We start from the raw sequence: 14,899 nt of genomic DNA on the forward strand, positions 1-14,899 counted from the left end.
CAGGAGACAGGTTTGGTGTGATATCAACTCCTAGATCTTTCTCTCTGTCCGTTTCATGTAATACTTCATTTCCCATTCGGTATCCTGTATCTAGCCTCCTGTTTCCAACGCCTAGTTTCATGACCTTGCATTTACTCAGGTTGAACTTTAGTAGCCATTTGTTGAATTATTCATTCAGTCTGTCTAGGTCATCTTATAGCCTCCTGCTGTCTTCCTCCGTCTTAATCCTCCTCATAATTTTTGCATCATCAGCAAACAATGAGTAACGATTCTATACTCGCAGGGAGATCATTTACATATACCAGAAACAGTATAGAACCAAAAACCTATCTCTGAGGGACCCCACTGGAGGCATCTCGCCACTCCGAGACCTCACCCCTCACAGTGACTCGATGTCTTCTGTTGCTCAGGTACTCCCTTATCCAGTGGAGTACCTTCACTTTCACTCTAGCCTGCATCTCCAGTTTATGCACCAGTCTCTTGTGTGGTACTGTGTCAAAGGCTTTCTGGTAATCCCAAAATATGCAATCTGTCCAGCCCTCTCTTTCTTGCCTGATTTTTGTTGCCTGGTCATAGAATTCAATCAATCCTGTGAGGCATGATCTGCCATCCCTGAACCCATGCTGATGTTTTGGTACAAAGTTCCTCGGCTTCATATGTTCCACTATTTTTTTCGCACAATCTTCTCCATCACTTTGTATGGTATGCAAGTTAGTGACACTGGCCTGTAGTTCAGTGCCTCCTGTCTATCGCCCTTCTTGAATATCGGGACTACATTAGCTGTCTCCCAAGTTTTTGGCAGTTCACCTGTCACCAGTGATTTTTTATACATCATGGCTAGAGGCTGACACAGAGCTTCTGCTCCTTCCTTCAGGATCCATGATGAGATTCCATCCGGGCCTATAGCCTTTGTCACTTCCAACTCTAGCAGATACTTCTTCACCTCCCCACTGGTAATTACAAACTCATCTAGTGGTGTTTGGTTAGATCATCCCTCTCCTATCTCTGGGACTTCCCATTGCTCTACTGTGAAGACCTCATGAAATTTCTTATTGAGTTCCTCGCACACCACCTTGTCGTTTGTAGTGAATTCGTCTGCTCCTATCCTCAGTTTCATTACCTGTTCCTTCACTGATATTTTTCTCCTGATATGGCTATGCAGCAATTTAGGTTGAGTCTTTGCCTTGCTCGCTATGTCATTTTCATATAGTCTTTCTGCCTCTCTTCTCACCTTGATGAATTCATTTCTGGCGCTCTGGTATCTTTTCTGCTCACTAGTGTTTTATTATTTCTGTAGTTTCTCCACGCCTCTTTACTTATTTGCTTTGATAGCTTACATCTCTGATTAAACTACGGGTTTCTCGTCTGCATTTCATTCCTTTCTTATTGGACTGGGACGAACTTGTTTGCTGCCTCCGTACACTTCTGTGTGATGTAGTCCATCATGCCATAGGCCGTCTTCCCTCTGAGCTCTGTTTCCCAAGTTATATCTGTTAGGAATTTTCTTATCTCTTCATATTTTCCCTTACGGAATGCCAGCCTTTTGTTTTCTGGGCCCTTCTTTGAGTATATTAATCCTTCTTCGACCAGATACTCACACATCAGTACGCTGTGATCGCTCATTCCCACAGGAGCTTCAAAACCGATTTCCGTCCTATGGGCAGTTGTGGGCCCAAACCCATCCTTCAGGTGGTATGGATCCTTTACCCACCCAGCAGGTGGTAGTGGACCCCGTACCCATCCTACAGTTGGGAAGTGACCCCATACAATGCTGTTTGCAGTAGTATACCATATAGACATTTCAGCGTAATATCGCTTTCTCTTGAAGTTCCTGCAATCCATTCTCTTGAGATTTTCAAAGCATATAAATACAAATACAAATATTTATTCAGGTAAGGCACATACATACAAGGTAAGATACAAACATTGATGGATTTATAGATAGAGCTAGTACATACAATGCTTAAAGCCACTATTAGGCAAAGCGTTTCGGGCAGGAAAAACACTAAGACTAAAACTTAATACTAATTGAGATTAAAGTATAAATTGTGTTGAGAAAAAATAAGAAAAAAAGGAAAAAAGGGGGGTGGGGGAACATGGCAGAAAAAAAGCAAAAATACAATTTGGTCAAGAAACAGCATTGTTTAAAATAGCAGACATGGGTTGACATTTAGGGGTGAGGTAGGTTACAGGGAGTTAATTAGATAGTACTTTGTTTTTATCTTAAACTGGTTGGGAGAGGTACAGTCTTTAACATAATTGGGAAGGTCATTCCACATTCTGGGTCCCTTGATTTGTAAAGCATTTCTAGTTTGACTAAGTCGTACTCTTGGAATATCAAATAGGTATTTGTTTCTGGTGTGGTGCTCATGGGATCTGTTACAACCTTCTAGGAAGCTTTTAAGGTCATGATTGGCATTACAGTTCAGCGTTTTATATATATAAAATACACATGAGAGGATATGCAAGGACTTAATATCTAACATATTCAGAGATTTGAGTAAGGATACCGAGTGCTGTCTGGGGCCAGAGTGAGATATTGTCCTAATAGCAGCTTTGTGTTGAGTTATTACAGGACGAAGGAGCCGGTCGGCCGAGCAGACAGCACGCTGGACTTGTGATCCTGTGGTCCTGGGTTCGTTCCCAGGCGCCGGCGAGAAACAATGGGCAGAGTTTCTTTCACCCTATGCCCTTGTTACCTAGCAGTAAAATAGGTACCTGGGTGTTAGTCAGCTGTCACCGGCTGCTTCCTGGGGGTGGAGGCCTGGTCGAGGACCGGGCCGCGGGGACACTAAAAGCCCCGAAATCATCTCAAGATAACCTCAAGATAACGTAAATGATTTTGGGTAATAGAACCTCAAGCACAAATACCATAGTTGAGATAAGGATAGATGAGGGAGTAATAGAGTGTCACCAGGGCAGGGCGGGGTACATAATATCTGATCTTAGAAAGAATGCCAACAGTTTTTGAAACTTTTTTTGATATATTTAAAATGTGTCCCTGGAAATTCAGCTTGAGGTCAATGAGAACGCCTAGGAATTTGCCATCTACTTTGTTACAAATTTGGGTATTGTTAATCCTGAGATTTATTTGATTTGAAGATTTATTGCCAAACAAAATAAAGAAAATTTTGTCAATATTGAGGGTGAGTTTGTTGGCAGTTAGCCAGTGATGGACTTTATTTAGCTCAGTATTTACTGTGACATTTAGAGCAAGGGAGTCAGGACTGGAGTAAATGAAGGTCGTGTCGTCAACAAATAGAATTGGTTTGAGGTGTTGGGAGGCATTTGGAAGGTCATTAATGTAGATGAGAAAGAGGAGAGGGCCAAGTATGCTCCAGTGAGGAACACCAATGTTGATGGGTAGGGTGGGAGAAATTGAATTATTTACAGAAACATACTGGAGCCTGTCAGTAAGGTAAGACTTAATGTACTGCAGGGAGTGACCTCTGACTCCATAATGTTGTAATTTAAGAAGAAAGTTTTAGTGGTTAACAGTGTCAAAAGCCTTACGCAGGTCTACAAATAACCCAACAGGGAACTCATTTTTATCAAGAGCTGTTGATAATTAATATTATATTATTATTGATAATCATATTATTGATAATCAATATTATTATATAATCAATATTATATATTATTGTATATAATATTGATTATATGTATATAATATTGTATATAATAATATATAATATGTATATAATATTGTATATAATAATATATAATATGTATATAATATTGTATATAATATTGATATTAATTCAATATTATATACTATTGTATATAATATTGATTGGCAAAGCACTATTATTATATGTAGTAATATATAGTGCTTATTATAATTTACTGAGAACTACCAAGATTTCTCCAAACAAAACTACAAGCCTTCACTAGGATGTAGGTGATCCATAATATTCATATAACATGGACAATAGTAGGTAAATTTTACAACACATGTGGAACTGGAAAAATATAATTATCATTAAAATTGAACCAATCAGGACTATTCTGTTGTCTACAGCGACGGACGGGTACTATCGGACGTAAATTGTAACGTAAGTAAGGGTTGGTGCCTGGATAATAAATATAACTGAAAATCTACCTCATAGGTACAATAAACATTAGCAACATAGGGACTATAAGAATTTAGTCACGTATGTACAGTGTTATAGCGAGAACGGGTTGCAGATTTGTTAAACATGAACGGCCATTTGTAAAACCATGTTGTGTGTAATTTATTAATTTATGTTCATCAAAATGAAGACGAATTGTATTTGCAATTATCGATTCAAGTAAATTTCCCACAATAGACGTTAGGCTAATTGGCCGATAGTTTGACGCAAGTGATCTATCTCCTTTCTTAATTAAAAATTGGAACCACATTAGCTACCTTCCATGACTCTGGCACTCTGCCTAACTCTATTGATTTATTAAATATAGGAGACAGTGGCTCGGAAAGCTCCTCTTTGCATTCTTTAAGCACCCTGCCAAACACTTCATCCGGCCCTGGGGATTTGTTTGGTTTGAGTTTTACTATTTGTTTAATTACATCCTCCCTGGTAACTGCTAAACTCGTCAACCTGTCCTCATCCCCACCCACATAGACTTGTTCGGCTGAAGGCATATTGTTAAGTTCCTCTTTACTAAATACAGATATAATATATTTATTAAAAATACTACTCATCTCCTCGTCATTATCCGTTATTTGACCTGTCTGAGTTTTTAATGGACCTATCCTTTCCCTAGTCTTAGTTCGATATAACTGAAAAAACCCTTCAGGATTTGTCTTTGCTTGCCCTGCTATGCGAACTTCATAGTTTCTTTTTGTTTTCCTTATCTCTTTTTTAACATTTCTAACCAGTTGTACGAATTCCTGTTCTAAAGTGACCTCCCCATTTTTAATCCTTTTGTACCAAGCTCTCTTTTTACCTAAAAGGTTCTTCAAATTATTTGTTATCCACTTTGGGTCATTAGTATTCGATCTATTCAATTTGTATGGTATACTACGTTCCTGTGCTTTGCTTAGAATATTCTTAAATAAGTTATATTATGAGTCCACATCGAAATCCCCTTTTACGTCACCTATCGCTGGGTTCATGTCCCGCTCCAAGACCGGCCCACCCCCAAAGCCCCCATGACAATTGGAGGTCAAGCTACACACCCTCTCACTGTGACTGCCTGAGCCTGACTGATATTCCTAGGACCTCTGTTATTTATAATATATATAAATGATTTATATTCAGGTTTGAAGAGCAAAATTTGCAAATTTGACGATGATAACAAAATCGGGAGTGAAATAAAGACAGAAAAAGACTCGCTATCGCTTCAAGGCGATATAAATTGGGTTTTGAAATGGTCAAAAGATTGACAGATGCAATTTAATGCTAACAAATATAAGGTTTTGAGGCTAGTTAATGATGATAGAGTTACAAGATACAAGCTAGATGGTGTTGAGATTGCGAAGTCGGATTGCGAAAGGGATCTGCGAGTTATGATTAGTAAAAATTTAAAATAAAAAAATTAAATGCATAAATGTTCGTAATAAGGCAAATAGGACACTGGAATTTATTAATCGAAGCGTTACTAACAAAACACCTGGTGTTGTTCTTCAGATATAATTTACTCCAGTGTGCACAGGCTGCACCTCTGGACAGGGTGCTGACACTTGTTGGTGGGGTGAGAGAACTCGTAGCACTTGAAGCACTGCTGGATCTCGTGATATCGTTGCTGTGTTTACTTGGTGGGGTGGTATTTGTAAGCCGAAGCAGTAGAAATCTTGCGTGGCAACCTGGGTGGCCCCAGCTATGGTGGTGAAAATAATCTTCACTGACGATTTGTCGGTGCTCTTGGTTGAATACACCCAGGTTCGGATTTTCGTCCTCGATATTGTCCATGATATGTTGCGGTCGGTCAGCGATCCACTGTCTGGTCTTGCTGGTAAAGACAGTTCTTCCGGCCAGGAACTGACGTGGGTAGTGAGGATGTAGGTGGTACTTTTTATGAAGAATGGCATGTTGGTAAAGAGTTTTTCTAGCTCTCCCTCACGTGAAAAGAAGAGCACGAAATCATCACCTTCTTGACTAATATCAGTGGGTGTGATGCCAGTAACGTCCTTCGGGACCTTAAGAATATTGCTTCTCCTGAAAGCATGACCGTCAAGGGGAGAAGCTCTTACCTTTAGACGTTTGGGTCGCATTGTATCCATACCCTCAACGGGTGGCAGTGTGAGTGTGTGTGGGAATGCGCTACTACAAAGCTGAATGGATGGTGTATGATTCCCTCCCTTAATATTCTCTTCTTTACCCTGCAGATATAAGAGGTCAGGCTTACCGGTATGAAGTTTTCTGCTGAGCACTTTCTGCCATATTTATATTTTGGATAATAACGAGTTTTGAAACTGGAGCTTGTACATGAAGGTCGTATATCAGGCATGCGGCGAGGGTCTGGACCTAACACAATGGGTCGCACAGATTAACTAAGCTTAATTATCACTAGACGTGTCGTCCTGTACAACTGCATCGTTAATGTTGTATAACAACTTTAGATAACTCCGTGTACAATAATTCCAGATTAGAGATAAGGAGACTAGCTACTTCTTGATAAGTTGTTGAGCGAGTTGTTTTAATTTACTCAGTTATTATCTATTGAACAAGAAATATATTTTGCAGAGTTTTCATTACAAGTAAGAACATAAGAACAAAGATAACTGCAGAAGACCTATTGGCCCATACGAGGCAGCTCCTATTTATAACCACCCAATCCCACTCATATACATGTCCAACCCGCGTTTGAAACAATCGAGGGATCCCACCTCCACAACGTTACGCGGTAATTGGTTCCACAAATCAACAATACTGTTACCAAATCAGTATTTACCCAAGTCTTTCCTAAATCTAAACTTATAGTACTTATAAGATTTATTTATTTATTTATATATACAAGAGTTCTTACATTCTTGTAAAGCCACAAGCATGCAAAGCGTTTCGAGCAAGTCCTTAATCCTTATTTTCCCAGGAATACGACGCACCAAATCGTTAACAAGCAGGTACCCATTCACTGCTGGATGAACAGAGGCTACAGTTAGGATTGATGCCCAGTCAATCCTCCCCGGTTAGGATACGAACCCTGGATAAAGCGCTCGTGAAATGTAGCACTCGAAATTATTAACAACACTGAATTAGACAACTTAATTATTTCCGGCTCCCTTCCCTCACTACTAGCAATAAATAGTTTGCAATCGAGTAATAACGTGCTTGTCTCAGAAGCCAAACATAGAGATATAAGCATACTTAGCAAGAGAGTAAATATAAAAATGTTGTGGATTCCTTCTCACATTGGCCTGCAGGAACATGACAAAGTTGACGCCCTTGCTAAGGTTGCAGTAAATAAAGACAGTATTGAACGGAATCTTGAGTTATCAAATAAGTCCCTTAAAAGTGTTATTAGATGAGGACTCCTGGATAAATTTGAAGAAAGTAGAACAGTGCAAACTGGAACTAGCAGGTCCACTGTTTATCACAAAGAAATGTGTGAAGTAAAACATGTGTATGGGGCAAGTAACATAGCAGACTAACAGATGTTTTCACAGCCCGAATAAGACTTGGCTACAAGTATCTCTGGCAGTTCGGCTTGTATAAGGATCTAGATGAAGTAAAGTGTAAAGTGTGTGGACAAAGACAGGGACACACACTCGAACAGAATATATCTTGGACTGTAGTAAAATTGAGCCATTTAGAGATAAATCTAAACTCACGTTGTAAGATATGGCAACCTATCTTATTACCATTGATAAAATACCTGAAATCCTTACACTGTATCGATATTTCGCCTCCAGTAGATGAACGACATATGAGATTAAGAAAAATTAGTGTATTGTGAGGACTAATAATAAACAGCAGCTTCCCTATGACTCTGTAATATCTCCATTGGTCTATTTTTTTCATTATCAGGGGAAAGCGCCAAGCCATTACGACTTTACAACACTTGGAAGGGGACAGGATAAGGATTTGGGATCATGGGAAGGAATGGTGACCAACCACTTTAACAATTGGTTCAACCTTGATCGGGGGTTGAACAATTATGTATTAGCGATAAGACCTACCATTAATGTATAATAACTTACTGTAAATATGTATAGCTCTTGAAATAGAACATTCTTTGTAACTAGCTGACATTGTAAATATAAGGTGTGAAGGATAGATTAAATTGTTTATGTAATAATTTCCGTTGATGTTTGGTAAAGACCTTTTGTGCCCTCTGTAATGCTTTTTGCGCTACCGCTCACAGGATGAGTATGGGGTGCACAATAAACTAACCGCCATGAAGTGCTGGGCGAGTGTTTTACCACTGCGCCACCACCGCGCCGGCCGGCCTGGCGTGGGGGGTGGGAGGGCCTCTCTCCCTCCCCCCCCCCTCCAACACTCGGCACAACTCAGTATGCTTGACACTACTTTTTTACTTCTTTTAATCTGGATCTTTGTATGCGTGTATACACATTCATCATGCATACTCTTTAATGTTTCTGTATACATGCAGTGTGTCTCATCATTTACACATGTAATGTTAGACACATAAGTAAGTGGCTAATTATTGGTAATTAGTAATGTTAATTATTTAGGATTACTTGTCCACAAGCGATATTCATCCTTCGTCATTACTGTTAAGTGCACCACTTATAATTCTGAGATGAATTCTCTAACCTTGTGTCCTTTATTTACGAACTACTATGTTCGGGTGCATATGCCCCTACTTACGTAGAATAGGTATTAAGGTCACTTAATTACATTACATTACTTAACAAGTGTCCCTGCACATGCACACCATAGCCTGCAACTCGCAGTTGCAACTTACTAGCAACCGCGCAGCTGCACAAACTCCAGCAGCTTCAGTTGCCAGTTACTAGCAACTGCAGTTGCAACACTTTCATGCAACTTACAGTTGCAAATATTTTATTATTAATATTTAAATTGAATAACAAGTTATATCGTCTGTGGTGTTTTGTTTCACCCGACGCATAACAAAGATACTTATAGTCAGTATGTTATGTGCTAAACTAAAGTCTCCAGGCTTGGTGCCTTCTTTTGATCATTACTTACATATTGTAGGCTGAGTTTGGCGTGTTTCATCCCCTGTGTGGTGTCGATAGGCTGACATGAGGGCTAGGCTGCCCTGTGGCCACCCGTGTGACCAGCATTATACTGACCACACCTCACATATTATTACCTTTACTGTTTCAGAGCAAGACAATCTTTCCTGTCATCACTATCAAGTTGGACCTAAGATTTCTTGTATAATGGCAGGTTGCATTATACAGCCACCTCATTATACAGTTTATAGAATATTGCAATAATTAATACAGATTTTTTCATATATTGAAATAATGGTTGAAATATACAACCGCCGAAATTGAGATTTTGCGAAGTTAATTTCTCTAACATGAAAATCAGCAAGAGACACCTTGACTATTATCATTGACGTCATCTGCAACAAGAGCTGTGATTGGTGGAGAGCGTAGCGTAGTGCCCAAGTTATCGTACCGGGAGGAGTACCCCAGCGTGTGGCGCTACATGACCGACAGTCTCCCAGACATGGCGCTGAGGTCAGCAACCGCCTGCTCCCTGCGTGCTCCACTGGCGCTGTAAGTCTCCGCCAACTTATTTCAAGTGGGACGTTTAATTTATGTGATACATTACATTTCAACATAATGGGTTGACAATGCCAATGCAAATTATCAAATGTGATGAAGGCTGCTGATCTTGACCTTGACTCTACCAAGAGACCCGGGTTCAATAGCCGGGCGGGACGGAAACGGTTGGGCACGTGTCCGTTCATCTAATTTCTCTGTTCACCTAGCAGTAAACAGTTACCCGGGAGGTAGGCAACTGTTGTGGGTTGGATCGTGGAGAAGGTCAGCAGTTGGAGTAGAGTGACCTAGATAAATAAGCTTGAGCGCAAGCTTCGTGGCCCCGACAACTGGGCAAAAACAAATATGCACAAAAATATTCTGAAAAGAGTACATATCAAAATAAAAATAATGCCGTCACAAGTGTAATTAATATTTGATGGTGACCCCAATTGAGGAGGCGAGCAGGATGTGAGGTGAGGCTCTCAGTGGGATGGGGACCATAAGGTCTGGCCAGGAACTGGATGGGTGACGGTGCACACAACCCGGGACTCTTGCCCGACCGTGCACCCAGGACTTACTCGACCCTGCACCCAGGATTTGCTCGACCGTGCACCCAGGACTTGCTCGACCGTGCACCCAGGACTTGCTCGACCGTGCACCCAGGACTTGCTCGACCGTGCACCCAGGACTTGCTCGACCGTGCACCCAGGACTTGCTCGACCGTGCACCCAGGACTTGCTCGACCCTGCACCCAGGACTTGCTCGACCGTGCACCCAGGACTTGCTCGACCGTGAACCCAGGACTTGCTCGACCGTGCACCCAGGACTTGCTCGACCGTGCACACAGGCCCTGTATGCTTGTTCTCGTGCTGCCAGAGTCCCACAGCTTTGTGAAGCGTCTGCCGTACGCACACTGGCGGCGTTGCAGGCAACTGCTGGCAGGATAATGCAATATTACCACACCGGGTCTCTCTCTTCCTTGTAGGTAGTAACTAAGTGATTATAACCTATCCACCGCTGCCCACTGGAGGGGGGGCGGTGTGCAGGACAAACATGTCAATTGTGACACTAGCTCTCCACATATGTCAGTTGCTTAATTTAGAAACTGTACTTATGGTCGATCTCGAACCCATTGATGATGTGATGACGATTATTGAATTTTGTAACTCGTCAAGATTGTAACTTGCTTATCTAAATGAATTGTGGGGTTCAGTCCCTGAGCCCATTGTGCCTTTGTAACCCTTTCCACTACTGCCCACAAGATGGGTATGGGGTGCATAATAAATGAACTAAACACACTTCCTTTTTTCAGTCTGTCTGTTTCATATATCTCCCCTCTACTTTCTCCAACACCTCTCCTCTCACCACCCTCATCTCCCTTCTTTCCCCCTGTCCACCTCTCTACTCCTCACTCTCACTTTCTTCAAACATCCCGCCTCTCCCCTTTCCCCCTTTCAGAAAAAATATTTTACCTGAATTTATCTGAGGGCCACTGAGTAGCCTCGACGAGGACAAGAGCCAGCGGCTTGTCAAAGGTCCCCCCATTTGTCCTGATGATTTTGTCATGTTGGTTTTTGAAAATCAGCAGAATTTTGCCATTTACGGCTTGGGCGGGTAGGCAGTTCCACGGGTTTATAACCCTGTGAGTGAAAAGGTATTTGTTTATCGTCCTGCTCTGTGGTTTCTTGAGCTTCACACCGTTGCTCCTTGTTTGTGTTACATCTGATATTTTGAAGAAGTTGTCTGGACCAGCATCTTCCAATTGTTCAGTATTGTAAAAGTTTCGTTGAGATTCGCTAGGCTGTCATGTCTCAACCCGTTCTCGCAAATTTAATAAGTCAATATTGACTTATTAACTACGTGCATAGGTGATATACTAAACATAATAGATACCCTTAAAAAGATTCATAGAAAACACCGACCTTACCTAACCTTGTTAGTATCTTAAGATAAGCATCTTATTGCTTCGTAATTACAATTATTACTTAACCTATACCTATTATAGGTTAGGTAATAATTGTAATTACGGAGCAATAAGATGCTTATCTTAAGATATTAACAAGGTTAGGTAAGGTCGATGTTTTCTATGAGTCTTTTTAAGGGTATCTATTATGTTAAGTATGTCACCTATGCACATATTTAATAAGTCAATATTGACTTATTAAATTTGCGAGAACGGGTTGCATGTCTGGTGTGCAGTGTTGTCAGCCCTGTGGCCCTCAACCGTTCCTGGTATGAGAGTTGACTTGTTTCTGAAATTATTTTAGTCCCCCGGCGTTGATCTTTCTCCATGCAGCTATGTCTTTCTGGAGATGAAGTCTCATTGCCTCGATACAATAATTCAAGTGAGGGCCCACCAGAGATTTATACAGTTGTATGTCTACCTTTTCCTTGAGGTCAAAATTTCGTTTGACTATTCCTAGGGTTCGGTAGTCTTTTTTAACTGCAGCTCTCGCTTGTTGTGCAACTTTCAGTGATTGGTGGATTCCGACTCGAGAATATTTTTCTTCGTCAATCTGCTGCAAGGTAATGTTGTTAAATTGGGAGTTGTGTTGTGCATTGTTATGTCCCACTTGCATGGTCTTGCATTTTTCGTTATTAAGAAGCACTTAAGTCTTTCAACCATTTCTGAAGTTCATGTAGATCCCTTTGTAAGGTCTCAATACCATTGTCACTTCCTACTTTACCATGAATCTTGAGTGTCGTCTGAAAATTGAATAGTGTGGTTTTGTAATATTCTTATCTATGTCATTGATGTATATTACAAAACAAGGGTTGGCCCCAATATGGACCCCTGAGGTACCCCACTCACCACATTTCTCCAGTCAGATTCATTTCTGTTGAGGACGACCTTTTGCTTTCTTTGTTTTAACCATTGTTTAATTCATTCTAGTATTCTACAATTTATACCGTGGGCTTGTAATTTTTTGGTTAGTCTTTCATGTAGTACCTTATCAAGAGTCATTAGCAAAGTCCGTGTCCTGGACGAGACATAAATGGTTGAGCACGTTTCCTGTTACCTACCAATCAATCGCCTCCTCCCCCTTGTCTAAAATATTTGAAAGCTAATATATATGAGCAGCTCTACCCCTCTCTAGCAAAACAATAATAATAATAATAATTTATTAATATTATTTATGTTAGCACAAGGTCTAGAATGCTGTTATCTCGGGTGGACTGTCACATGCTGTATGACAAAGGAGTCCTGTACCAAGTCAAGAAATTGTTCTCAGTCTGCTTGTGGTGTTAAGTCAACCAATCTATTGTCTCGTTATTAAAGTCCCCCATTACTATGACCTCAGTTTCTGCTGCTGCAATGATCACATTATGCAAATGTGATCAACTTCCTCTGCTTTAGCTGTGTCAACCCTGTAGCATCCTCTCACTCTGTTTAGAACCATTTTCGTCTGGTATAGATGTTGAGGATCCCATGGTGTGTAATTCCTCATTGGTGGTTGCATTCAAATCTACTTTCACGTACAGCATTGCACCACCTACTCTTGTGCTGTCCTTTCTGAACGGTGGGTGACATCTAAATCGAACCAATAGTGGGGACGAGGCTAGATGCTGATATTTCCTAGAGTTATACTGTAGGCGACCCCGAGTGGCCTGTGACACTCCCCAACCTTCACACATGCTTCCTGTGTGAAGGTTGGGTGAGGCTCTAGTGCCTGGCCTCCAACCTCGAACACAAGCATTCTGTTGCATAGGTATACATTGTTTACTAGATATGTTCTTAAGAGTGTTGGTTGGAGTATAAGCTTAGTTTAGTTTATTTAATATGCACTCCATACCCATACTGTAGTGAAGGGTACAGACGCACATAATGAGATCAGCAACTGATCTCAACTGATCTGATAAACTTCATTGGTTAAGTGATAGTTGTGGTGTGTATTGTTATACCCTACTTGCAAGGTCTTGCATTTCTCAGTATTAATGAGCCAGTCTTCTAACCATTTGTGGAGTTCATGCAGATCTGTTAGACCTCAATATTATTTTCGCGTTTTACTTTATCATAAATATTAGTGTCATCTGAAAATCTGATGATGTGGTTTGTAATATTCTCATCTGTCATTGATGTATATAGCAATAAGGGTTGGCCCCAAGGTGGACCTTTGAGGTACCAGACTTGCTACATTATTTTCTCGGATTCATTTTCATTTACTACGACTCTTTGCTTTCTTTATATTAACCATTGTTTAATCCATTCAAGCACCTTAACATTTATTCCGTGTGCTGTGGTTTCCTTACCAGTCTTAGATGTGGTCTCTTGTTTAGTCTTAGAGACGTTCTTGTATAATAACGCGTTTTTTCGGGGGGACAGGCAGCCAGTGTATGTATATATAGTGTAGGAGGGTGTGACAGTCTCCTGGTGAGTGTAGTGAGGGTGTGACAGTCTCCTGGTGAGTGTAGGAGTGTGTGACAGTCTCCTGGTGAGTGTAGTGAGGGTGTGACAGTCTCCTGGTGAGTGTAGGAGGGTGTGACAGTCTCCTGGTGAGTGTAGGAGGGTGTGACAGTCTCCTGGTGAGTGTAGGAGGGTGTGACAGTCTCCTGGTGAGTGTAGGAGGGTGTGACAGTCTCCTGGTGAGTGTAGGAGGGGGTGACAGTCTCCTGGTGAGTGTAGGAGGGTGTGACAGTCTCCTGGTGAGTGTAGGAGGGTGTGACAGTCTCCTGGTGAGTGTAGGAGTGTGTGACAGTCTCCTGGTGAGTGTAGGAGTGTGTGACAGTCTCCTGGTGAGTGTAGGAGGGGGTGACAGTCTCCTGGTGAGTGTAGTGAGGGTGTGACAGTCTCCTGGTGAGTGTAGGAGGGTGTGACAGTCTCCTGGTGAATGTAGGAGGGGGTGACAGTCTCCTGGTGAGTGTAGGAGGGTGTGACAGTCTCCTGGTGAGTGTAGGAGGGTGTGACAGTCTCCTGGTGAATGTAGGAGGGTGTGACAGTCTCCTGGTGAGTGTAGGAGGGTGTGACAGTCTCCTGGTGAGTGTAGGAGGGTGTGACAGTCTCCTGGTGAGTGTAGGAGGGTGTGACAGTCTCCTGGTGAGTGTAGTGAGGGGGTGACAGTCTCCTGGTGAGTGTAGGAGGGGGTGACAGTCTCCTGGTGAATGTAGGAGGGGGTGACAGTCTCCTGGTGAGTGTAGGAGGGGGTGACAGTCTCCTGGTGAGTGTAGGAGTGTGTGACAGTCTCCTGGTGAGTGTAGGAGGGGGTGACAGTCTCCTGGTGAGTGTAGGAGGGGGTGACAGTCTCCTGGTGAGTGTAGGAGGGGGTGACAGTCTCC

General features: G+C 41.7%; 1 protein-coding gene across 1 annotated transcript in view; it reads left to right on the forward strand.

The window, feature by feature from the left end:
* The first annotated feature begins 9,541 nt into the window (after nucleotides 1–9,541).
* The window catches only part of LOC123757607 (ATPase inhibitor mai-2, mitochondrial-like), a 70,215-nt gene continuing 64,857 nt past the window's right edge, over nucleotides 9,542–14,899 (forward strand). The window contains exon 1 of the mRNA XM_045741416.2: nucleotides 9,542–9,637. Coding sequence (XP_045597372.1) covers nucleotides 9,567–9,637 — 71 coding nt within the window. The 5' untranslated portion in view covers nucleotides 9,542–9,566. The remainder of the gene's footprint in view (nucleotides 9,638–14,899) is intronic.

The sequence above is a fragment of the Procambarus clarkii genome, chromosome 19, assembly GCF_040958095.1.
Source record: "Procambarus clarkii isolate CNS0578487 chromosome 19, FALCON_Pclarkii_2.0, whole genome shotgun sequence".
NCBI lineage: Eukaryota > Metazoa > Arthropoda > Malacostraca > Decapoda > Cambaridae > Procambarus > Procambarus clarkii.